Here is a 24,677-nt window from a genome sequence, read left to right on the forward strand (position 1 = left end):
TATTCCAAAAACCTTAAAAGAACTAAGGGGATTTTTGGGGATGATGGGTTATTAGAGGCGATTTGTAAAAGATTTTGCAAAAATTGCAAAACCTCTTACAAACCTCTTAAGGGGAGAGGAGAGTCCATCATCCAACAAAAAAATAGAATTGGAAAAAAATGAAATAGAATGTTTCCATAAGATGAAAAAATACTTTCATCAGAGGATATACTTATTTATCCTGATTATAAAAAACCTTTTGTTTTGGCCACAGACGCATCCGACTTTGCTATTGGCGCTGTGTTATCACAGGATGAAGATGGAAAAGATCTACCAATTCATTTTGCCTCACGTACCTTATCAAAGGCGGAAGAAAAATACTCTGTACCAGAAAAAGAAATGTTGGCGATTTTCTGGGCACTTAAAACTTTCAGAAACTATTTGTATGGAGCCACCTTTAAAATCATTACCGATCACCAACCTTTAACTATTGCACTGTCATCGAAAAATTCTAATGCAAAGTTAAAACGATGGAAAAGCTATTTGGAAGAGCACGACTATGAACTAATGTATAGGCCCGGTAAAAATAATGTAATTGCGGATGCTCTAAGTAGAATTGCATTTTCGATGACAGGTACGCAACACTCAGCAGATACTTCTGACGATTTTTTTATTATTGCTACAGAAGCTCCAATTAACGTATTTAAACAACAAATTATTTTAAAAACGGGCCCTGATAATATTGAAACTAAAATTTTGTTTAATACTTATAAAAGAATTACTATTTCCATCAGTAATATTAACGAAGCTTCTATTCTTAAAATTTTGCAAGAAAACTTCGATCACTCCAAAATAAATGGCCTATTTACTACTGAAGCTATTATGGGTCAAATTCAAGAAGTCTATAGGACCCATTTTGGGAATCAAAGACTTTTAAAAATTAGTTTTTCTCATAGATGTGTCGAAGAACATAAAAGCCAGATTCTTCGAAGATTATATTTTCCTCAAATTAGAAAAAAAATTATTGAATTTATAAAAAAATGTGAAATTTGTCACATAAATAAATACGATAGAAAGCCTGTATCTTACCCTTTACAAAAAAAACCTATTCCTCATAAACCATTTGAAATTACACATATAGATATTTTCTTTATAGAAAATCATCATTTCATAACTTACATAGATAAGTTTTCTAAGTTTGCTCAAATTAAATTGACTCCAACACGGGCTGCTATAGATGTAGTTCCTATTATTAAAGAATTGATTACAAAATACCATCCTCCAAAAATACTAGTCTTAGACGGTGAAAAGACCTTCAGCAGTCGTGAATTGAAAACTTTTTTCCTATCTCTTGAAATTTCTACCTATGTCACACCTGTTGGTCACAGTGAAATCAACGGTATTATAGAACGGTTTCATTCAACCATTTTAGAGATTTATCGAATCTCAAAGATGGAAAACCCGACGTTATCACCACCTGATATCATACAGATATCAGTTCAAAAATACAATAATACCATTCATTCCTCCACAAAATACACACCTCAAGAGATTATCTTAACTTCCATAGACTCATCTAAAATAATAAAAACAGTTTATCAAAATCTTATTCAAAAACAATCACAGGACTTAAAGTATCACAATAAATCACGAAAGGTGATACAAATAGCAGAAAACAAACCTATTTATGAAAAAACTAAAGCTAGATTAAAGCACAAACCCAGATTTAAAAAGAAAACAGTTGTTAAGGTAAATAATAGTACAGTAAACCTTGAAGAAAATAGAAAAATTCACAAAAATGATTTGAAAATTGTGCGATAATTTAGAGTTGAGTTGATCAATGAAATGATGCATGTGAAACCTTATTTTTGTCTCTTTTGAAGAAAAGAGTTCTGAAATTAGCAATTTTGAAATTTAAATAATTATGCACCATTGTTCATATACATTTTCATGTATTGCACAGGCTACTAGTAGTTAGATAGAATATCTAACTAATAATTAGTAATGTGGAAGAATTTGTTATAAAAAAAAGAGAAATTAAATAACTCAAACCAGCTGAATATGTGAAACAGAAATTTAAAACTATCTTACAGCTTCACGTTAAACTCCCATGCTCTCGTCCCATATAAGGCTTTATATTTTGAGTGAGCATTACTGACATATAACACTTGTGAATTCAGATTTGAGTGAGAATTGAAAATTATGAAAAAGGCCATTATCGTTCAAACACAAAATATCCGTGAAACTGTAATGTTTCTATGGTGGATAATACAATATGGTTATAATGCCAATCACCTGACAATTTTGCAACGTATGTACAAAAAGCATTATTTGGTGCTTGATATCAGATGCAGGTAGAACATCTAAGAAAGATTGCAAAAAAGGGATGGTAAACCATGAGAACCCAACTCCAAACAGGAGTTTTTCATCGAGATTATGGACGAACACCCTGGCATTTCATACATCGGCTCTATGCATAAAATGTTTCTCCCATCTCTGTTTTTGTTTGGTTATATGCCTGTAATGTTATAGTTTCATCATATGATTCCTTACGATGTGGGCATCGTTTTTTAAGCTGGGAGGAGTTAACACCAATACTATTTAGCAATACTATTTTGCTTATATGCATGCAAAGTACATAGGATTGATAGGTTAAATCTAAGCGAGCGTTTCTAATAAAGATCAATCTGTAAGTAGAATCCAACCAGAACAGACGTTCTTATTAGTGTATCCGAAACCCATACACTTAACTCGCGCTTAGTGTGTGCGACAGTGTGCGTGTACACACTGTCGTCCCCGTGGACGTTGACCGGTGGCAGCGCAACTGGCACGGCATGTTATAAAATCTGACAGATAGGCGAGATAATCGCGGTTCGTGTATGGAACCATCCGAGTTCTGATGACGATTGAATGTGCCAAGAAGAAATATTTTTCAATCAATTTGCGAATTACATTATTTATTTCAAATAGTTTATGCAAAATAAAATACAAAACCCATTTCTCGTTACGTGTTTTCACACAAATCTGCCAGAAAAAGTAAAAATAATTCGTTCGCGCTACCGCGAAAATCTCAGTAATACCGAAGTTGGGTATCTCTGCGAAACAGCAGGCGCGATTGGAGGTGCAGAAGATTTGACAGCCCAACTGTTCTACAACTGTTATAAACAAGGCGCGAATTTTGCGGTACCGCGACGATCTCGGTTCGTCTATTTCCAGCCTTATATGGACTGAAGCGTACTGAAGTGAGAGCTAAGATCGGTAGAAGCGATGATGATGTCATCGAGGTACACTACTATTCTACCATCATCAATGAATTCCCTTAAGATAGAATTAATAAAACGTTGGAATTCGGAAGGGGCGTTACGAAGACCGAAGGGCATTTTCAGATATTCAAATTGACCATCGGGGTCACAAAAGAATTGTAAGGGATACATTTCGCACTCATTGGGACTTGATAGAATCCGCTTTTCAAACTCAGCAAACTGAAGAATTTTTTTCCACAAAGAGGCTCCCAACAAGTTTTGATACGGGATAGGGGGTAATTGTCTCGAAATGTAATGTTGTTGAAAGGCCGGTAATCCACACTCATACGAACCACTCTTTTTTCTAATGAGGACAAGCGCAGAAGCATAAGGAGAATTACTGGGCCGAATGATGTTTTCTGCTAACAATTTATCAACAATTTGCTTTATCAGCTGTATCTCACCATAAGCGAGTCTTCGCGGCTTAGTAAATATTGGTGTATCACGAGTAAGATTGATTATTGATAAATTCGACACAAGCCGGGAATTTGGAAGTTCTAATTTAGTTCTATTTCGTCTCAAGCGTTGTACACAGAATCAATCTTCAGCGGCCAAATGTCACATGAATTCGCGCCCCGCATTGGCGTGCCATAAGCCCCCTGTACACTATTGTGCATATCTGTCATAACCCTTGTGACAAGATGATGGAATGTGACATCTTCCTGTTTTAACCATTCAAACAGACATAGAGCGACAACGTCGCGCGCGACGAAAAATAGCCCAAAATTTCACTCTGTGTAGATCAAAGTAGCTCATTTGACTCAGTCAACGAACTTGTTTTATATTTGAAAACACACAAAAATGGGTTAAAATATGTTCAAATTATTTTTTTGCGTTCGGCATTAATCTTGCTTATAAACAAACTAGATAATTCGATTATTTCGGATGAAGCAAAAATGTCGCGCGAGACGAGTAGCTCTGTTTGCAAAATTGAGCTACTTTTTGTCGCGCGCGACGTTTTCGCTGTATGTCTATTTGAACGGTAAGACAGCACGAAGGGCTGGAAACGCCCTGGTAGGGGAATTGTGTGACCATGTGATGACCGTTGTCGTACTGGAATCTGACTCGGTGCTGCGGTTTGTCTGTTTCGTATGCGGTTCGTATGTGAATGATGCCGTTGGACTTGCAGAAATTATTGAATTCATCTCCCGTGAATGTTCTCGCATTGTCGGAGACAATCACATTCGGTAATACAAACCGCGTAAAGCAACCTCTAGGGAATTGTATTGTGACCGTCGCTGTTGTGGTTGATGTTGCGAAGATTTCTGGCCAATGAGAATAAACGTCAACTACGAGGAAAAAGTCTTCTTTGTTATGGTGAATATTTTGCCTTGGTGAGCCAACCTGTATGTATCACGGCTCTCACTGATGAGTGCACGCATCTCGTGAGATGCCGTTAGGTTCGGGCTTACGACGTGATCCCCGAAGGATCACTCTCTCTCCGGCGCGCCTCCACATAGGATAGTAAATAAACGTTTTTATATGTGTTCACTTATTCGCGTGCATTCGTCCACCTCTTATTTTAAATACATGACGACCGACCTTAACAGTGGCGACGAGAATTTGTTTAAAAAGTTTAGTGTCTGTAAAGTAAAAGTCTGTGTTTTAACGTGTAAGAGTGTTAAAAAAAAAAATAAAAAAAAAAAAAAAAAAAAAAAAAAAAAAAAAAAAAAAAACAACATCATCACGTCGAAGCGGCGCAGGATGAATAGCGGAGATGGAGCGATGGATGGAAGTCCCGATGGATGAAGACCAGCGACGATCATCGTTAGGCCGTATCGATTACCGTGCAATGACGGCCCAACAAACCGGTGAGGTTCCTTCCGTGTACGATCTGCCGGCCCATGTTCAACCAGGATCGCGCGGCTACGTGAGTCAGCAAGGGCAGTTAACACCGAGGCCAGTGCAGCTAGGACCATCGCCATCGCAACCAGCGCCATCGCAGTCAGCACCATTGCCATCCGTACAAAATGGCCAGATGGGTCAACAACCTCTGGATAACGCCGTCCTGCACCAAACCTTGCACTTGCTGCAACAGCAATTGCAGGAACAGCAACAGTTAATTTCGCAAATGTTGCAACAGCAGCAATTCGCGCCGCAAGCCCAGCAACAACCCGCACAGCAGTACCAGCCCGCCGTCCCTAGTAACCCAGAACTTATACTCGATGCTTTGGCCAATAGCATTGCAGAGTTCCGGTATGAAGCTGAATCTGGTGTAACGTTCGAAGCTTGGTTCACACGCTACGAGGACCTGTTTGCCACAAACGCTTCGCGGCTAGGCGATGAGGCTAAGGTAAGGCTTTTAGTGCGTAAGTTGGGAACACCAGAACACGCCCGTTATATAAGCTATATTTTACCCCGCTCACCACGTGATTTATCGTTTGAGGAAAACCGTCGATAAGCTGACAGCGCTTTTTGGGTGTAGAGAATCTCTCCTTAGTAAGCGCTACAGATGCCTCCAGATTTGTAAAAAGCGCACGGAAGATTTGATCGCGTTCTCCTGTCGGGTAAACCGAGCATGCGTCGAGTTCCAGTTTGCGAGCATGAACGAAGAGACCTTCAAGTGCCTAATGCTGGTGTGTGGGCTCAAAGATGAGGCTGACAATGACCTGCGAACTAGACTCCTTGCGCGCATAGAGGAGCGGAACGACGTTACGCTTGAACAATTATCCGCAGAGTGTCAGCGTATTACAAGTGTGAAAGGAGACAGCGCTATGATTGCCGGAGAGACGAGTGAACGTGTTTTCGCAGTACACAGCGGAGAGAAGAGATCGCACGAGAAAGCAGCGCAGCAAACTAATTACAAGCGGTTCACGCCGTACCGTACCAAACGACCGTTCCGTGCAAACGATGCTGTGTGTTCATCAACAAGCAAGCCAGCGAAGCCCTGTTGGTTGTGTGGTGACATGCAGTGGGTGCGTGAGTGCACTTACCGTTCGCACAAGTGTCTCGACTGTGGGAGATATGGTCATCGTGAGGGGCACTGCAACACAGCGAGCAGGAAGAAGCGGTTCAATGTTCGGCAACGGAATATCAACACTCGTGTAGTAACGGTCAACGTCCGAAGCATACGAGAGCGCCGCAGATTCGTGTCCATCGCTCTCAACGGAACAGCTGTTCGATTGCAGCTAGACACAGCTTCGGAATCAGTGTCATCGACCGCCGTACGTGGAGAAAAATTGGCAGCCCGCCGTTAACACCGTCATCCGTCACAGCTAAAACTGCATCGGCAGCTACACTAGTATTGGATGGTGAATTCAGCTGTGCTGTTAGTGTTGGTAGCCAGACGAGGCAGGCGACACTCAGCGTATGCGGAGCAGCAAACCTACTACTACTGGGAGCCGATTTGATTGATGTTTTCTCCCTCTGGTCGGTGCCGATGGATGCGTTCTGCAATCACGTTGCAGTAGCAGGACAGCAATCGTTCCAGCAGCTATTTTCCAAGGTGTTTACGGGAACAGGACTCTGTACAAAGGCGAGTATAAAATTTACCTTGCGGGATAATGTTCGTCCTGTTTTTAGACCTAGCCGCCCAGTAGCTTACGCGATGGAGGAAACCGTGAGTCGTGAGCTCGACCGTCTTGAGGAGTTGAATGTTATCACTCCTGTAACTACTGCAGAATGGGCCGCTCCAGTGGTCGTCGTGCGCAAAACCAACGGACTTGTTCGTATTTGCGGCGATTATTCGACGGGACTTAATGCTGCGTTATTCCCCCACGACTACCCGTTACCTGTACCAGAGGACATTTTTGCAAGGCTGGCAAATTGCAAGGTCTTTAGCAAAATAGACCTGTCAGATGCATTTTTGCAAGTGGAAATTGATCCAAAATACCGTCATTTTTGACCATAGATACGCATCGAGGGCTCTATACGTACAACCGACTTCCACCTGGCATTAAGATAGCTCCTACAGCCTTTCAGCAATTGATGGACATAATGCTATCCGGTTTCCAAGGCGTTTCAGTGTACTTGAATGACATCATCATCGGAGGTCCATCCGAAGCGGAGCACGACGCAACCGTAGTAGAAGTTTTGAATCGGATTCAGAACTACGGGTTCACACTGCGAGCGGAAAAATGCCACTTCAGGGTTAACTAAATTAAATATTTGGGCCACATTATCGACAGCCATGGATTACGGCCTGATGCGCAGAAGGTTGAAGCTATTCGCAAGTTACCGGAGCCAACCAATTTAACCGAAGTAAGATCGTTTTTAGGGGCCATAAACTATAACGGTCGGTTTGTACCCAACATGAGAAATTTGCGCTATCCATTGGACGATTTGTTAAAGGCCGGAGTCGAATTTCGCTGGACGTCGGAATGCAGAAAAGCTTTTGAGAGCTTCAAGACGATATTGGCTTCCGATTTGCTACTAACACATTACGATCCTAGACAAGCAATCATAGTATCTGCCGACGCATCATCAGTTGGCCTCGGGGCGACAATAAGCCATAAGTATCCTGACGGATCTATTCGGGTGGTCCAGCATGCCTCGCGCGCCCTCACAGCGGCAGAAAAAGCATACAGCCAGATTGACCGCGAGGGCTTGGCCATAATTTTTACGATAAAAAATTTCATAAGATGATATTAGGCAGAAAGTTTTTATTACAAACGGATCATCGGTCGCTTTTGCGAATATTTGGGTCGAAAAAAGGGATCCCCAATTTTACAGCCAATCGGTTGCAACGTTTCGCTCTTACCTACTGGCATATGATTTTGAAATAGAATACGTTCGCACCGATCAGTTTGGCAACGCTGACCTTTTTTCCCGCCTGATACACACACACGCCAAGCCAGATGAAGATTTAGTGATAGCATGTGTTACATTAGAGGCGGAAGTTAAATCATTGGTAACTAGCGCTATTCAGTATGTTCCAGATAATTTTATCGACATAAGTAGAGAAACCATAGCCGACAGATTATTATCCAAAGTCCTTCAATACGTTCAACATGGATGGCCAAATAATGCAGCTTATGAAGGAGAACTGTCGCGCTTCCATGACAGAAAAGATTCGCTTACAGCAATCGACGGGTGTCTCCTATTTAGAGAGATGGTGGTAATCCCCAAAGTATTGCAACGCACCTGCTTGAAACAGGTTCATCTCGGGCACCCAGGAATAAATAAGATGAAAGCCATGGCCAGAAGTTATTTTTATTGGCCATCAATGGACCATGACATTGTCGATTGGGTGAACTCGTGTCATTCATGCCAGATAGCAGCTAAGTCTCCAACTCACATCAAGTCGACCAGCTGGCCAGAAGCACGAGGTCCGTGGTACCGCATTCATGTCGACTACGCGGGACCTCTCAGCGGGGAATGGTACCTGGTGATTGTCGATTCGTTCTCGAAGTGGCCAGAAGTGATTCCAACGAGCAGTACAACAACAACGGCAACGATAAGTATACTGCGTAACATATTTGCTCGTTTTGGCAACCCAGTAACACTTGTGTCGGATAATGGTCCACAATTCACTAGCACAGATTTTGAATCTTTTTGTAGGCAAAATGGGGTTGAGCACATCAGGACAGCGCCGTATCACCCGCAATCCAACGGGCAGGCTGAAAGGTTTGTCGACACCTTTAAGCGCGCTTTGAGGAAGATGTCAACAGTGGCGGATTTAACGGTGCGCGGACTGAGCGGCCGCGGGGGGCCCCGTCAATGTAGGGGCCCGTGTATGGTAATTCCAGCATATAGAACAATGTGTACAGTAGTATCAGCGAGAGCTTCTGTGCTAGATAGGGATGAATGGATGAAGGGACTCATAAACTATAGGGCCCCAGCACAGAGAATTCTGAGCACCCCCCCCCCCCATCAGCAAACCATTAAAGTGTGTTTGATTCAAAACCTAATGCAACAATATGCACCCCCCCCCCCCCCCCCCACTCGACACCAACCGTGGGGCCTCCACTCCTTTTAACGCTTAGGGCCCCCAATACCCTAAATCCGCCACTGGATGTCAACCGATGGTCTCACGTTACGAGAAGCTCTGAACACCTTCTTGCAGACCTATCGGGCCACCCCGAACGCTCAGCTGAATAATTCGAAAACTCCTGCCGAGATTATGCTAGGCAGGCGTCCCAGGACTTTGCTAGAGCTGTTATTGCCGCCACGTCAAGCTTCACAACCGAGTGCTGGTCTACGAGTTCGTGAGCTGAATCCCGGTGAGTCGATCTACGCTAAGGAGTACCGCCTGAACGATTGGAAATGGGTCACTGCTACGGTGGTCGATCGGCAAGGCAGATACATGTACCTGGTTCGGACTGCTGAGGGGAAGACGTTCCGTCGACACATTAATCAGCTACGTCGGCGTATCAGCGACGGTTCGTTTAAGGACACAACACGGGCCCATTCACCACTACCTTTGGATCTGTTATTCGATGCTTGGCACTTTAATCCGTCACCAGTACCTGCATCATCGGGCCAGCTAGAAGCTGATAAACCGTCCTCACCGCCAGCGCCTGTGTCGTCCTGTGTTGTACCATCTAGTAATTTTAATATTGAGAGCAGCCGTCCAACACTCATCAAATGTCCACGAAGAAGAGCTACATCCCGCAGAACGGATCAAACAATCGATTCGGTACATGAACCACGTCGCTCTTCTCGCAACAGAAGACCGCCCAGTCGGTTCGATGTGTACCGAACGTTTTAAGGAGGGAGATGTTATGGTGAATATTTTGCCTTAGTGAGCCAACCTGTATGCATCACGGCTCTCACTGATGAGTGCACGCATCTCGTGAGATGCCGTTAGGTTCGGGCTTATGACGTGATCCCCGAAGGATCACTCTCTCTCCGGCGCGCCTCCACATAGGATAGTGAATAAACGTTTTATATGTGTTAACTTATTCGCGTGCATTCGTCCACCTCTTATTTTAAATACATGACGACAGACCTCAACATTCTTCTTCTTCTTTGGCTCAACAACCGATGCCGGTCAAGGCCTGCCAACCCACTTGTGGGGTTGGCTTTCAGTGACTTATTGATTTCCCCCCATAGCAGGATATTCAGTCCTACGTATGGCGGCACGGTCTATTTGGGGCTTGAACCCATGACGGGCATGTTGTTAAGTCGTACGAGTTGACGACTGTATCATGAGGCCGGCTCAAAAAGGAGGAAAAAGTATTGAGCTTGAAATGGTCCAGCATAGTCCATATGGACCCTTTGCCACGGACCAGTGGGTGTTGGCCAAGACTCTGATGGAGCGTGCGGTGGAGATTTTGAAGCTGATGCACAACTCTTACACTCTTTTACTTCATCCTCAATCTGCTTGTCAATGTTGGGCCAGTAAACAATACATCTTGCGAGACTTTTCATTCTGACAATGCCTGGATGCCCTTGATGTAGCATTTTCAGAACACGCTTTTCGAAGACTGATGGTATAACCACGCGTTCTCCAAACAGAATGCATCCTTGAGTTAGAGTCAGCCCTTCTTTGCGTTGATAAAAAAGCTGAATCTTCTGGATGTTCGCATTCTTTTGCGCTAGTTGGCCAACCATTAAGTATGTATTCGATGATACGGTTTAACATTTCATCGTGTTGTGTGGCTTTAGCGATCATATTTGATGTGATTGTCATTTTGCCGGCCGAATCTTGCAGAACAGCTGTCATCTCTTCGAATTGCACTGACGCAATTATGTACAGGTGTCCCCTGAGATACGACTGTATTTGGGACCGAAAAAATGTCCCAAAGCAAGGCTTAAGTCGAAAAAGTCGTATGTCGAATATCTATGAATACTAAGTTTATAACCGAATTTGAAGAGTTGCACTTTATGATATCGTGTATTTTATTTAAAATAATGTTCGATAATGTAATAATTATATTTAAAAGCCGTACACAATATAGATATTCAAGATAGGGTAATTGTGGAATCTTTGGAAATGTGAGTATAACGATAAGCCCAGAAATTCAAAAAAAAATACATCAATTTCTTGTCAATGACAACTTTTAACTGTCAAAATCAAAATCGTCGTATCTGCGAATCGTCGTAACTCGGTGGACGCCTGTACTCCTCTTCTACCTTGTTTGCTGTATTGATGAGTCTGGAGAGGAAATCAGCATAGCCAAATTTTGTTGTTGAAATGTATCGCAGTTCGAAATCATAACACATTAGTATTAATCCAAACCGCTGCAATCTGTTCGATGTGTGCGTTGGGATGCCTTTATGCGAGCCGAATATCCGAAGTAGCGGTTATGATCTGTTTCCAACACAAACCGTCTGCCAAGAATCATGCGGTGAAATTTAGTCACTGCATAAACCAGCGCCAATGATTCTTTGTCAATTTGACCATATTTTTGTTCCGCTAGTGTTAATGATCGTGATGCCTGCTGAATGATCTTTTCATTGTTGTCAGGGAACGTGTGTCTAATTGTAGCACCGATACCACTGTTGGATGAGTCTACAATTACAATTATTTCTAGCTCTGGATTGAAGTGTGTAAGCATAAAGTCTGACTCTAGAAGCTTTTTGAATCGACCAAACGATTTTTGGCAGTTGTCCTTCCAGTTCCATGCTACATTTTGTTTCAGTAGCTCATCTAGTGGTTTGCGCAATTTCAATTTCTCGGATGAATCTTGCATAGTAATTCACTGCTCCAAAAAATCTGATATGTTTTCGGAACTGGCATCTTTGCTATGGCTGCTACTTTCTCCAGGTCTGTTGACACACCTTTCCCGCTGATAATATGGCCTAGGTATTTGACTTGTGTCATTCGAAATTTGCATTCCTCTGCCTTCAATTTTATCCCGTACTCTTGGATTTTTGTTAGTGTTTGTTCCAAGTTTCTGTCATGCTCTATACGTGTTCCTCCAAATATCAAAATATCATCAAGGAAAGATTGGGCACTATCTAAGTCGCTGAGCATGTTGTCAACTACCTTTTGGAAGGCCCCTGGAGCTGATTTTATGCCTGGTGGGAGACGCTTGTACTTGAACAGTCCTTTGTGTGTGTTTATCGTGAGTGACTTTTTGTTATTTTTCTTCCACATCGATCTGCAAATAGGCGTCGGATAAGTCAATTGTTCTGAAATATTGACTTCCTGCTAGTTTAGCAATGATCTCGTCTGGTGTGGGTAGCGGATATTTGTTTGCTTCTAGCCTTTCATTCAACCCTGTCGAATAGTCTGTACATATGCGTACTACAGGATCGCCGTCAGCATCTGTTTGCGCCTTTCGCACAACCACGATTGGTGCAGTCCAGTCTGAATATTCGATTGGCTCGATTACGTTCAAACGTTGAAGTCTTAGCAACTCCTTCTCTAACTGTTGTGGGCAGCCGTGCCGACCCCTGAACTTGCCGTTGCAGTTGCGCTGCCGCCGGTCAACGTCCAGGAGGACGACAGTGTGTACACACACACTGTCGCACACACTAAGCAGCGCAAGGCTTAGTGTGTGCCGAGCGCACGATTAGAGATTGTGTTTGCGAGCCGATCGAGAAGGAGCTCTCGGCAGGGGCGCTCGGTGCGGCTGGTGGGCGGCCACCGTACTTGTTAATATAAAGTTTATTGTGTATTGTGTGATTTATTTATTATTGTATGTTTATCAGTGTAATCAAAAAATGCAAAAGTACTAAACATAACTGTTAGAAACTGTTGTAAGGTTTCCAACGGACTGTCAGCTGAGGCGATGTTTGTGTGTGCGCAAGCAGTTAAAAAGGAACGCGCGGAAACGATCAATTGCGATAAAAACACCCCAGAGCGAAGATAACAGAGAATAAAGAAAAAAACTAATTTTTTGGTGCACCCTCAATGCTTACCTAACAAATTCACTTTGTTCTCTTTTTTTGGTTAAAGCGCCAGTCTCTAACACATAACACTAACAGTCTTTGTGAGTGATATGGAACTGGCCGCTTGGGTTTGAAAACTGCAGTTGCTACGTCTACCAAAAACAGTTTCACCTTTGTTTTGATGCATCGTCCCATTAATGGTGGTGGCTTCTGATGGTTCGGTAACTTGCTTGCAATATTCATTGATTGGAATATCAAATAGCCCGAACGCTTCCATTAGTTCGCTACCTAATACATTGAATCCAAGCACTGGCGTTACGTAACATGTACCGCCCGCTGCGCAAAGCGACGCAAGAAATCATGGCGTTCGGAGAATTTTATCATGCCTTCTTTTTCCCTCCAACGGCAAATTTGTCAAGCAGCCAGTCGAGCTACCCGTCCCTGGCTCCGCCTCATACCCCTCGCCTGAACGCGCTGTCGAAGGTTTAGATGTGTTGGTGCGTCAGACGGCCAATCGCTGTCAGCCGTCGTCCGTGCTTTTTCCCTCCATAGCGCTATCTCTTTCTCGCTTGTGGCCAATGCTATGAGTTGCTGTGCGCTTAAAAGCCGTTACTAAACATTGCAGCGAGGAAGTTGCATTTTCACAAATCAAACCAAAAAAGCGCAATGAGTTCAATCGCTGCAATGTAAAAATGACCAAGGAATCGCTAGCTCACGCTGGAGGGTTTGCTGTGCAACGGGCAGAACCCTAATTCGCATTAGCACGTTCAGCCTGGCGCTGTTTTCATCAACATTCCGTTCCGCCGGCATCTAGAAACGCAAGCTGATTGTAAAATCGGCATACTGGAAAGTTCACTGGCAGTCCCTGGGGCCTGCCATCGAACTGAACGTGCTAACATAAAGCATAATTTTATTACACTAAGCTTTTGCTTTCGTATGGTGTAGATTACACAGATATACCAAGCCGCCTGCGCATGGGTGTGAGTGTGCGTGTGTATGCAAAACTGTCGCCGAATGTATGCTCTTCCGGAATGTTATGATCGACCGGTCAAAGAAAGGAAGGTGTTCATGACAGTGACGGAGTAGGGGAATCGGGTGCCCTAGGCGGAAAGACGGTCGCTGTAAATGGTAACTGATGACGGGAGGAGGGGGTACTGGAGGGGTACAGCTGTTGGGAGATAAACAGTATACTTAAATCGTTGGCGCGGGGGGGGGGGGGGGGAGTGGGACCCCTACGATCATCACAGGCCTAAAATTGTTGTCGGCATGGGGGAGGGGGGGGGGTAAATGTTTCTCCAGCCACAGGACCATCTTTCCCGGGGCCTTTATCGCTAATACTCTGTCCACTTGTTGTTGTTGTTTTATTTTTTTACGAGGCCTCTGTCCACTTGTAGACATACGGCATACTACAGACTAGAGATCTTCGGCGACCGCCTAGTCCGCCTACCGTTAGATCCGCCGCTGGTTCATGACGGTGTTTTTTTTTTATTGTGGAGGTGCATCCTTCCCTATGCCTGCAGCGTATGCATCGGGTAGGAGACAGTGTGACAGTATGCAAGTTGCCCGCAAGATAGGAGCTGTCCAGCGGCACCGCCACCATTCCGCACATCGTAACAGCATGCCCGTCGCGGGTTCTAACCACGTATGAACCGTCCGCCGTAGCAAGGGCTGACAAACCGGCTACGTGGTACTCAAGTCCTAAAATGGCCGGCATGATCGCGCTGGCTATTACGCCAACAATAATAATAATAATAAGAAGAAATTAGCATAACATTCCACGCCCGGGGAAGAGTTTGGCTTGTCTTTGATGCTGCCGGGCTACCGATGTGACGCGACAAATGCACGGAATGCACTCGACCAAAGGACATTAACCTCCCGAGCCGAACCCATTCCAAGGCAGTGCCGGTCGCTCGGCGTCATGATACCGGCTTGCCCAGCCAACAAGCCGCCAGATTCTGGACGGACATGTGCAGCACCATACGCGCACCGTAATAAACAAATCCAGAATCCTCTTTTGTATGAATTCAATTCAAGTTTTGTTTCAACTTGCATCCGCTAGCAGAATTGTGTTGTCTCTCAGGTAGCGAGATAAAAAATGCACGGACTTTGTTGTCGCAGTGGATGAAAATGTACGCATCAGAATCAAACCGTTTTGGGGTTTCCACACGCACGCACACACACACACACACGCAAACACACACACGCATGCACGCACACTTGCACGTACGCGCGCATGCGAGCGCACACCACGAAAGCGCGAACGAAAGCACGCACCCACGAAAGCGCGCAGGCGAGCGCGCACCCTCCACCAATACCCCCCCCCCCCCCCCCCCTCTCCCGCACGAGCGAGTACGGCTACATCGGAAGAAAGGCTGGTTCAGCTATCTTGTAGCGCATCATCATCCAAAGCGCCGGGTGGGGTGGGGGATCGCGGCATGGTAGAGCGGACGGTTGCTTTCCCCGCGCTGTGTGTGTGCGTGTGTGTGTGTGAGACCCCAAAAACTCGAGACAGATTTCGGCACATTAAAAAAAAAATATATATTGCCACTATACACTGTGCTACATGATGCTTAGAAGGTCGTTGAAGCATCAAACATGATCAAATTAAAAAATATTAGATTAGTGTTAGACGTTCTCTACGCTTGTTTTAAATAGGCTTCGTCACCCTCGACCGGCACGGGCATCGAATGGTCTCATCAGCAGCGGCACGAAATAAAATAAACCATCAATACACCGATAACACTTAAATCCCAATCCAGCTTCTCCCACAGCGTCTCAAGGTCACACACAAATTAATAAATGCTAACACCCACCAATAACATACACAACCGCAATGCACATATATGAATCAACGCATACATCACAAACACCCATCAGCTGGCGGCGGAAGGCACGGGTAGAAGCGCAAGTAAGGCAAGGCAGGGTGAGGGAGGGAGAAGAAGCGGACGAGAAAATGGGCGCCAATATTTTAAATTTTTTTACCGTTTTTCTGCTCCACCCCCATAAATAGTTCGTCCATTTCGCCAACAGATGGCGCTAAACTTGCTCGACCCAGCGCGGAATCGCTGAAGTCAGCGCGGGAGACCAGCCAAATCTGCGCTGGCCAGCGCAGATTTGGTACATTTCCTGCGCTGGAAACTGCTCGAATTTGCGCAGCGGGCGGTTATGATGTCTCGAAAAGAGATATCGCAGGAAAATTCGGACACTAAGGGGAGAGGTTTACCTGAGGCTGTTTTGACTTGCAATGCCGTTGCATGTGTTTCCGGGTTGCCAAGTAGAGTTAGTGTGTCCTTGATACTGTTCAATAGCTCAATCAAAAAAACCGATGTTTTGTACGGTGGTTCAACTTAGACTCTAACATTTATTTCATCATTTCAATAGACGTACGCGTTCTCACTAACACTAACTAACTCTTATCGTTATGGACTAAATTATGGCTACTTGTATGCTATTACCTTTCAGCATACATCTGGCGCTAACATTTCCCGACCACCAAAATGAAAATTTTACCATTCACGTCAACATAATTCAATCCCTTAAGTATACCCGCTGCGCAAATTCGAGCAGTTTCCAGCGCAGGAAATTATCAAAATCTGCGCTGGCCAGCGCAGATTTGGCTGGTCTCCCGCGCTGGACTTCAGCGATTCCTGCGCAGGCCTGCGCAGAGTTAGCGCCATCTGTTGGCGAAATGGATGAACTATTTATGGCGGCGGAGCAAAAAAAACGGTCAAAAATTTTAAAATATTTGGCGCCCATTTTTTCGTCCGCTTCTTCTCCCTCCTTCACCCTGCCTTGCCTTACTTATACTTGCGGCGCTTCTACCCTTGCTTTCCGCCGCCAGCTGATTGGGTGTTGTGGTGTATGCGTTGATTCATATATGTGCATTGCGGTTGTGTATTGTTATTGGTGGGTGTTAGCATTTTTAATTTGTGTGTGACCTTGAGACGCTGTGGGAGAAGCTGGTTGGGATTTAAAGTGTTATCGGTGTATTGATGGTTTATTTTATTTCGTGCCGCTGCTGATGAGACCATTCGATGCCCGTGCCGGTCGAGGGTGACGAAGCCTATTTAAAACAAGCGTAGGAGAACGTCTAACACTAATCTAATATTTTTTAATTTGATCATGTTTGATGCTTCAACGACCTTCTAAGCATCATGTAGCACAGTGTATAGTGGCAAAATATATTTTTTTTTAATGTGCCGAAATCTGTCTCGAGTTTTGGGTCACACACACACACGCACACACACAGCGCGGGGAAAGCAACCGTCCGCTCTACCATGCCGCGATCCCCCACCCCACCCGGCGCTTTGGATGATGATGCGCTACAAGATAGCTGAACCAGCCTTTCTTCCGATAAGGTAGCCGTACTCGCTCGTGCGGGAGAGGGGGGGGGGGGCGGATTGGTGGTGGGTGCGCGCTCGCCTGCGCGCTTTCGTGGGTGCGTGCTTGCGTTCGCGCTTTCGTGGGTGTGCGCTCGCATGCGCGCGTACGTGCAAGTGTGCGTGCATGCGTGTGTGTTTTGCGTGTGTGTGTGTGTGTGCGTGCGTGTGGAAACCCCAAAACGGTTTGATTCTGATGCGTACATTGTCATCCACTGCGGCAACAAAGTCCGTGCATTTTTATTCTCGCTACCTGAGAGACAACACAATTCTGCTAGCGGATGCAAGTTGAAACAAAACTTGAATTGAATTCATACAAAAGAGGATTCTGGATTTGTTTATTACGGTGCGCGTATGGTGCTGCACCTGTCCGTCCAGAATCTGGCGGCTTGTTGGCTGGGCAAGCCGGTATCATGACGCCGAGCGACCGGCACTGCCTTGGAATGGGTTCGGCTCGGGAGGTTAATGTCCTTTGGTCGAGTGCATTCCGTGCATTTGTCGCGTCACATCGGTAGCCCGGCAGCATCAAAGACAAGCCAAACTCTTCCCCGGGCGTGGAATGTTATGCTAATTTCTTCTTATTATTATTATTATTGTTGGCGTAATAGCCAGCGCGATCATGCCGGCCATTTTAGGACTTGAGTACCACGTAGCCGGTTTGTCAGCCCTTGCTACGGCGGACGGTTCATACGTGGTTAGAACCCGCGACGGGCATGCTGTTACGATGTGCGGAATGGTGGCGGTGCCGCGGGACAGCTCCTATCTTGCGGGCAACTTGCATACTGCCACACTATCTCCTACCCGATGCATACGCTGCAGGCATAGGGAAGGATGCACCTCCACAATAAAAAAAACACCGTCATGAACCAGCGGCGGATCTAACGGTAGGCGGACTAGGCGGTCGCCGAAGATCTCTAGTCTGTAGTATGCCGTATGTCTACAATGGACAGAGGCCTCGTAAAAAAATAAAACAACAACAAGTGGACAGAGTATTAGCGATAAAGGCCCCTGGAAAGATGGTCCTGTGGCTGGAGAAACATTTACCCCCCCCCCCCCTCCCCCATGCCGACAACAATTTTAGGGCCTGTGATGATCGTAGGGGTCCCACTCCCTCCCCCCCCCGCGCCAACGATTTAAGTATACTGTTATATCTCCCAACAGCTGTACCCCCTCCAGTACCCCCTCCTCCCGGTCATCAGTTACCATTTACAGCGACCGTCTTTCCGCCTAGGGCACCCGATCCCCTACTCCGTCACTGTCATGAACACTTCCTTTCTTTGACCGGTCGATCATAACATTCCGGAAGAGCATACATTCGGTGACAGTTTTGCATACACACAGCACACTCACACCCATGCTTTATGTTTAGCACGTTCAGTTCGATGGCAGGCCCCAGGGACTGCCAGTGAACTTTCCAGTATGCCGATTTTACAATCAGCTTGCGTTCTAGATGCCGGCGGAGAACGGAATGTTGATGAAAACAGCGCCAGGCTGAACGTGCTAATGCGAATTAGGGTTCTGCCCGTTGCACAGCAAACCCTCCAGCGTGAGCTAGCGATTCCTTGGTCATTTTACATTGCAGCGATTGAACTCATTGCGCTTTTTTGGTTTGATTTGTGAAAATGCAACTTCCTCGCTGCAATGTTTAGTAACGGCTTTTTAAGCGCCACAGCAACTCATGAGCATTGGCCACAAGCGAGAAAGAGATAGCGCTATGGAGGGAAAAAGCACGGACGACGGCTGACAGCGATTGGCCGTCTGACGCACCAACAACATCTAACCTTCGACAGCGCGTTCAGGCGAGGGGTATGAGGCGGAGGGGGGCCAGGGACGGGTAGATGACGCGGCTGCTTGACAAATTTGCCGTTGGAGGGAAAAAGAAGGCATGATAAAATTCTCCGAACGCCATGATTTCTTGCGTCGCTTGCGCAGCGGTAGACTGAAAATTACAGGCTAGTTTTTTTGTAGTTTTGTATGGAGTGTTTACATGATTTCAGCCTCCAACTGTCAAACTCCATCCAAAAAACTGACTAGAATCGTGAAGGGCCCCTTTGTTAGAAAACTCTATCCGTTTATCCGTTGATTACTTAAGACTAAGCGTGACAAATGGATGACCGAAACGTGACCATGATATAATGATTGTAAACGAATTTGCTTCAAGTGAGCCACTCGCGGTCCGTTGAATTTAATTAATAAATAACAAATAACAAATCAACCGAAGATCCAAACTCACCTAGGATAACAAAATTGCAATTTACAAATGTATCATCTTACCAGCTATTACATATGAAATGCCGGTCTGGAAAGACTGTGCTAAATCCTACCTTAACAAACTACAAGCAAGCCTTAAAAAAATACTTAATGAAACGTTCTGACGCAACACATCTTCATAACAAAGCCAACACAATTACCCTTGAAGAAATAGCCTTTCAAAATAGTATTCGTATACAAACTAACAGGCGTTTGTCAGATCATACTTTAATTAGAACTCTATTTGAATAAAAATTAGGACTAATATTCTTCTTCTTATCCGACGCTACAACCGCTTTGCTGTCTTGGCCTGCCTCAGGAGTGTCCGAAACCGCTCACAGTCTCGTGCCTTCGTCTGCCAGTCCGTCCGGCCTTAATGGCGGACGCCTCCACGCCATCTTGCCACCTCAGTTTGGGCCTACCACGCCTCCTCTGTCCTTGTGGACGGCCTAAAAAGACTTTACGGGCTGGTCGTCCGTTTCCATGCGTATAACATGGCCAGCCCACCGGAGCCTGGCGAGCTTGATACGCTGTACGACAGTGAGGTCGCCGTACATCTCGTATAGCTCGTCATTATAGCGGCTCCTCCATTTTCCTTCCATACATACGGGGCCAAGTATCCTTCTGAGCATCTGCCTCTCGAACGCGGCGAAGAGTGTTTCGTCAGATTTGGACAGTGTCCATGTCTCAGAGGCGTATGTGAGTACTGGTACTATATAGGTACTATATAGTCCCAGCTTCGTCCGTCGCGACAGGTTCTTTGAGGTGAACTGCTTTTTCAGGCTGTAGAATGACCGGTTGGTACCCAGTATCCTTGCGCGCAACTCAGCTTCCATGCTATTGTCGTTGCTGACCTTTGAGCCGGTCTCATGGTACAGTCGTCAACTCGTACGACTTAACAACATGCCCGTCATGGGTTCAAGCCCCAATAGACCGTGCCGCCATACGTAGGACTGACTATCCTGCTATGGGGGGAAATCAATAAGTCACTGAAAGCCAACCCCAAAAGTGTGTTGGCAGGCCTTGACCGGCATCGGTTGTTGAGCCAAAGAAGAAGAAGACCTTTGACCCAAGATAGGTGAATTGTGGGACGACTTCAAAAGTGCGTTCACCTATCTGCACGTCACGCCTACATAGATTCTGATTAATTGTTGGTAGGCCCGCTGATGTTGCCACCATCAGTTTTGTCATTGCCTCGTTTATCTGCAATCCGAGGCTCTCTGCCGCCTGCTCGATCCCTTGGTAGGCTTCTGCTACATAGGAGAGCCGCAGACCAATGATGTCTATATCATCAGCATATGCCAGGATCTGGGTTGACTTATAGAAGATGGTTCCTGTCTCCACCCTCGAGTCACGGATGGCCCTCTCTAGCGCCAGGTTGAATAAGAGACAAGCAAGCCGTACCCCTGGCGCAGACCTTTGGTGGTAGCAAAAGGTCCTGAGAGTTTTCCATCCACCCTCACCTGGCATGTGACGTTGGTCATAGTCATTCTAACTAGCCTTATCAGTTTGACCGGATTCCAAAAGAGCTCATAGCGTCATACAGGTTTATCCTGGCTATGCTATCATATGCGGCTTTGAAGTCAATGAAGAGATGGTATGTGTCGTGTCTGTATTCAGCCATCTTCTCCAAGATCTGCCGCATGGTGAAGATCTGATCAGTGATTGATTTCCGTTTCGGAATCCTCTTTGATAGTTTCCGACTATCTCTTCGACGTGCGGGACAAGGCGATCCTGGAGGATCAGGGAGAATATTTTATAGGCGGTATTCAACACCGTAATACCCCTGTAGTTGTTGCAGTCCAACCTGTCTCCTTTCTTGTCTATGGGGTAGATGATGCCGAGATTCCAATCACAAGGCATCGATTCGTTATCCCACACCTCAGTAACAATTTGATGAATCTCGTTTTCTAGTCGTGCACCTCCATTCTTGACCAGTTCGGCTGCAATTCAGTCGGTTCCGGGTGCCTTGTTATTTTCAGCCGACGGATAGACTTTCGTTTTTCTTCTATGCTAGGTGGCAGTAGCATAACACTATCTGCTAGTGGCGCTTCTAGCTGTTCGTTAAGCTGGTTGAGTAATTCATCAAAGTACTGAGCCCACCACGAGAGGACCTCTGGCTGGTTACTGACCAGATCTCCATCCTTGTTGCGACAGCAGGTTACCTTAGGTACAACGTTGTTTCGGTGACCTGCTATCGTTTGGGAAAACTTTCGTGTCGGTCCGTACGCCGGTCTGGTTTGCTCGAGTTCCCGCATGTTTTGCTATTCCAAAGCATGCTTCTTGGAGCGGTGAACTCGTTTCTTTTCGCGCCTGAGCCGTGAATATTTCTCTGTGCATGCCCGCGTTCTATGCCGTTGCTGCATTGCTCGGTATGCAGTATTCTTACGTTCAGTCATTTGTCTGCATTCATCGTCGAACCAGCCAGATTTGGTGATGCCACGACGTGGTGGGAGTATATTTCTTGCACAGTTTATTATTTTTGTTTTTAGAGCGTTCCACCTCTCGCTCGTAGTTTCATATCTGTTTTCTGGTAGTAGAGACTCGTCTACAGCGGCTTTGAATCCCTGTTAGACAATAATGTCCCTTAGAGAATAGTGTTGAGCCGAGGCTGCGTGTTTTCTCCGCCCGCATTGGCGCGCGGGCGAGCGATTCTACAACGTATCACTAAGCCAACCAAGTAGTGATCGGAATCGATATAGGACTAATATAGGTATAGGTTAATTAGGTTAGTTGTTGGAACATTTGTAAGGTTCCAACATCTGTCAGACCAGGCGATGTTTTGATCCGGTTCAAAAACACATAAAAAAGGAGAAAAACCGCGGAATCGGCCCTTAACGACAAAAGCGAGCAAATGTACAAACGATTATAAAGAGAGAATAAAAAACACTAATTTTTTGGCACTGCGTTAAAGTAGCCTAAAGAGTTTAATTCTCTAACATTTTTACACGGGAAGCAAACGTTTTCCAACATTGGGGTCCTTTCCGTTTTAAGCTCGTAGGCTGAAATTTCAGTCTGTCAGCTGTTTGCATTATATAGCAGTTTTCGAGCAGCTATCTAAGTGGGTATAATATACAGGTGGGCTTATCCCAAGGTGTATGAATTTAGAAGGCTGATTTTTATCGCTTAGTTTCTGACTGAATATTTAAGAGTGTTTAGAGTATTCGTCAAGCCTCCAGAAAACTTGTTTGAACAAAAGTTTTCACCCATTCTGTTAAAAAGTATATTTAAATTTGGTTTTAAAACATACTATGAGACCACCTGTTACGGCCGGTCTCGTAGTACAGTCGTCAACTCGTGCGACTTAACAACATGCCCGTCATGGGTTCAATCCCCAAATGGACCGTGCCGCCATACGTAGGACTGACTATCCTGCTATGGGGGGAAATCAATTAGTCACTGAAAGCCAAACCCACAAGTGGTGCAGGCAGGCCTTGACCGACAACGGTTGTTGAGCCAAAGAAGAAGAAGAAGATGAGACCACCTGGACCTGGTTGGTTGCGCTAGCTGCTGCAAAATTTGCGTCATTTGAAGAATCCCTTGCTGGATACTTTCTTGTGCCATCTTCTTTCCTTTAGTTTAATCCTCGTCGCCACTTATAAATTCGACACAAGCGGGAATTTGGTAGTTCTAATTTAGTTCTATTTCGTCTCAAGCTTTTTGACAGAATCAATCTTCAGTGACCAAAGGTCACATGAATTCGCGCCCGCATTGGCGTGCCATACGCCCAATATACACTGTTGTGCATATCTGTCATAACCCTTGTGACAAGAGATGACAATAGAGACAAGATGGAAAATGACAATTTTCATAGGGTGTTTGAGCGGTATAACATCTAAAGTATAGTTTATGTATGAATTTCAACAATCGAATTGACTATTGAACGCTGTTGCAAAGATAGTGTTTTTCCTAAATCCAGTTCATTATCGGCTTCAGCCACATCGAGCGCACAAATACTCCTAATAGCATCGTCCAATTTTTCTGGAAGAATCGTGTCTACTTCTTTATGTTTCATGATAGAGGTTTAGTATACATGAAGTTGTAAGAAATGAATACGTAAGAAAAATATTAAGTGCGTTCAGTAAATCGCGACCGAAATTGACTGGCCACGCAATTCCAGGTAATATAATAAAAGAGTGTCGAACAGAATGATTCTTTAATCGGAGTACAATCGATTTTACCTCGAGAGTAAAGTGGTCCCTTAATCATAGTGCAGTATTCGGTAACGGAAAGGGTCCTAGCATCCTAACTGGTACTATCGTGTCGCTAATGAAGCTCACAGGACTTCCTGTGTCGAGAAGGGAACGAACGCAGGATTTAGCAGAAGGGTGGAAAAATGTCAAACTCACCTCTTGATTTGTGGCGAGAGCTTCGTCCAAACTAGTGTTGCCCTCGACAGTGGCGTGGCTCGGCGTTCAGAGCAGTACGGAGACGTGCCCTGTCTGGAAACAACGAAAACATCCGCCGGGTCGGCTGCGGTCACGCGTTTGAAAGTGTCCGAATCTCCCAACAGCTGTACCCCCTCCAGTACCCCCTCCTCCGGTCATCAGTTACCATTTACAGCGACCGTCTTTCCGCCTAGGGCACCCGATTCCCCTACTCCGTCACTGTCATGACACTCCTTTCTTTGACCGGTCGATCATAACATTCCGAAAGAGCATACATTCGGCGACAGTTTTGCATACACACGCACACTCACACCCATGCGCAGGCGGCTTGGTATATCTGTGTAATCTACACCATACGAAAGCAAAAGCTTAGTGTAATAAAATTATGCTTTATGTTTAGCACGTTCAGTTCGATGGCAGGCCCCAGGACTGCCAGTGAACTTTCCAGTATGCCGATTTTACAATCAGCTTGCGTTCTAGATGCCGGCGGAACGGAATGTTGATGAAAAACAGCGCCAGGCTGAACGTGCTAATGCGAATTAGGGTTCTGCCCGTTGCACAGCAAACCCTCCAGCGTGAGCTAGCGATTCCTTGGTCATTTTACATTGCAGCGATTGAACTCATTGCGCTTTTTTTTGGTTTGATTTGTGAAAATGCAA

At 45.3% G+C, this 24,677-nt stretch overlaps 1 protein-coding gene across 1 annotated transcript; it reads left to right on the plus strand.

The window, feature by feature from the left end:
* Positions 1-4,998: 4,998 nt before the first annotated feature.
* LOC121602060 lies at positions 4,999-9,766 on the plus strand (the record flags this gene model as incomplete). The annotated part of the gene is made up of 2 exons (XM_041930831.1): positions 4,999-5,574; positions 9,286-9,766. Coding segments are annotated over exons 1-2 (1,057 nt in total), but the record flags the coding sequence as incomplete, so codon positions are not given.
* Between the last annotated feature and the right edge of the window lie 14,911 nt (positions 9,767-24,677).

The sequence above is a fragment of the Anopheles merus genome, unplaced genomic scaffold (genome assembly GCF_017562075.2).
Source record: "Anopheles merus strain MAF unplaced genomic scaffold, AmerM5.1 LNR4000282, whole genome shotgun sequence".
In the NCBI taxonomy this organism is placed as follows: Eukaryota; Metazoa; Arthropoda; class Insecta; order Diptera; family Culicidae; genus Anopheles; species Anopheles merus.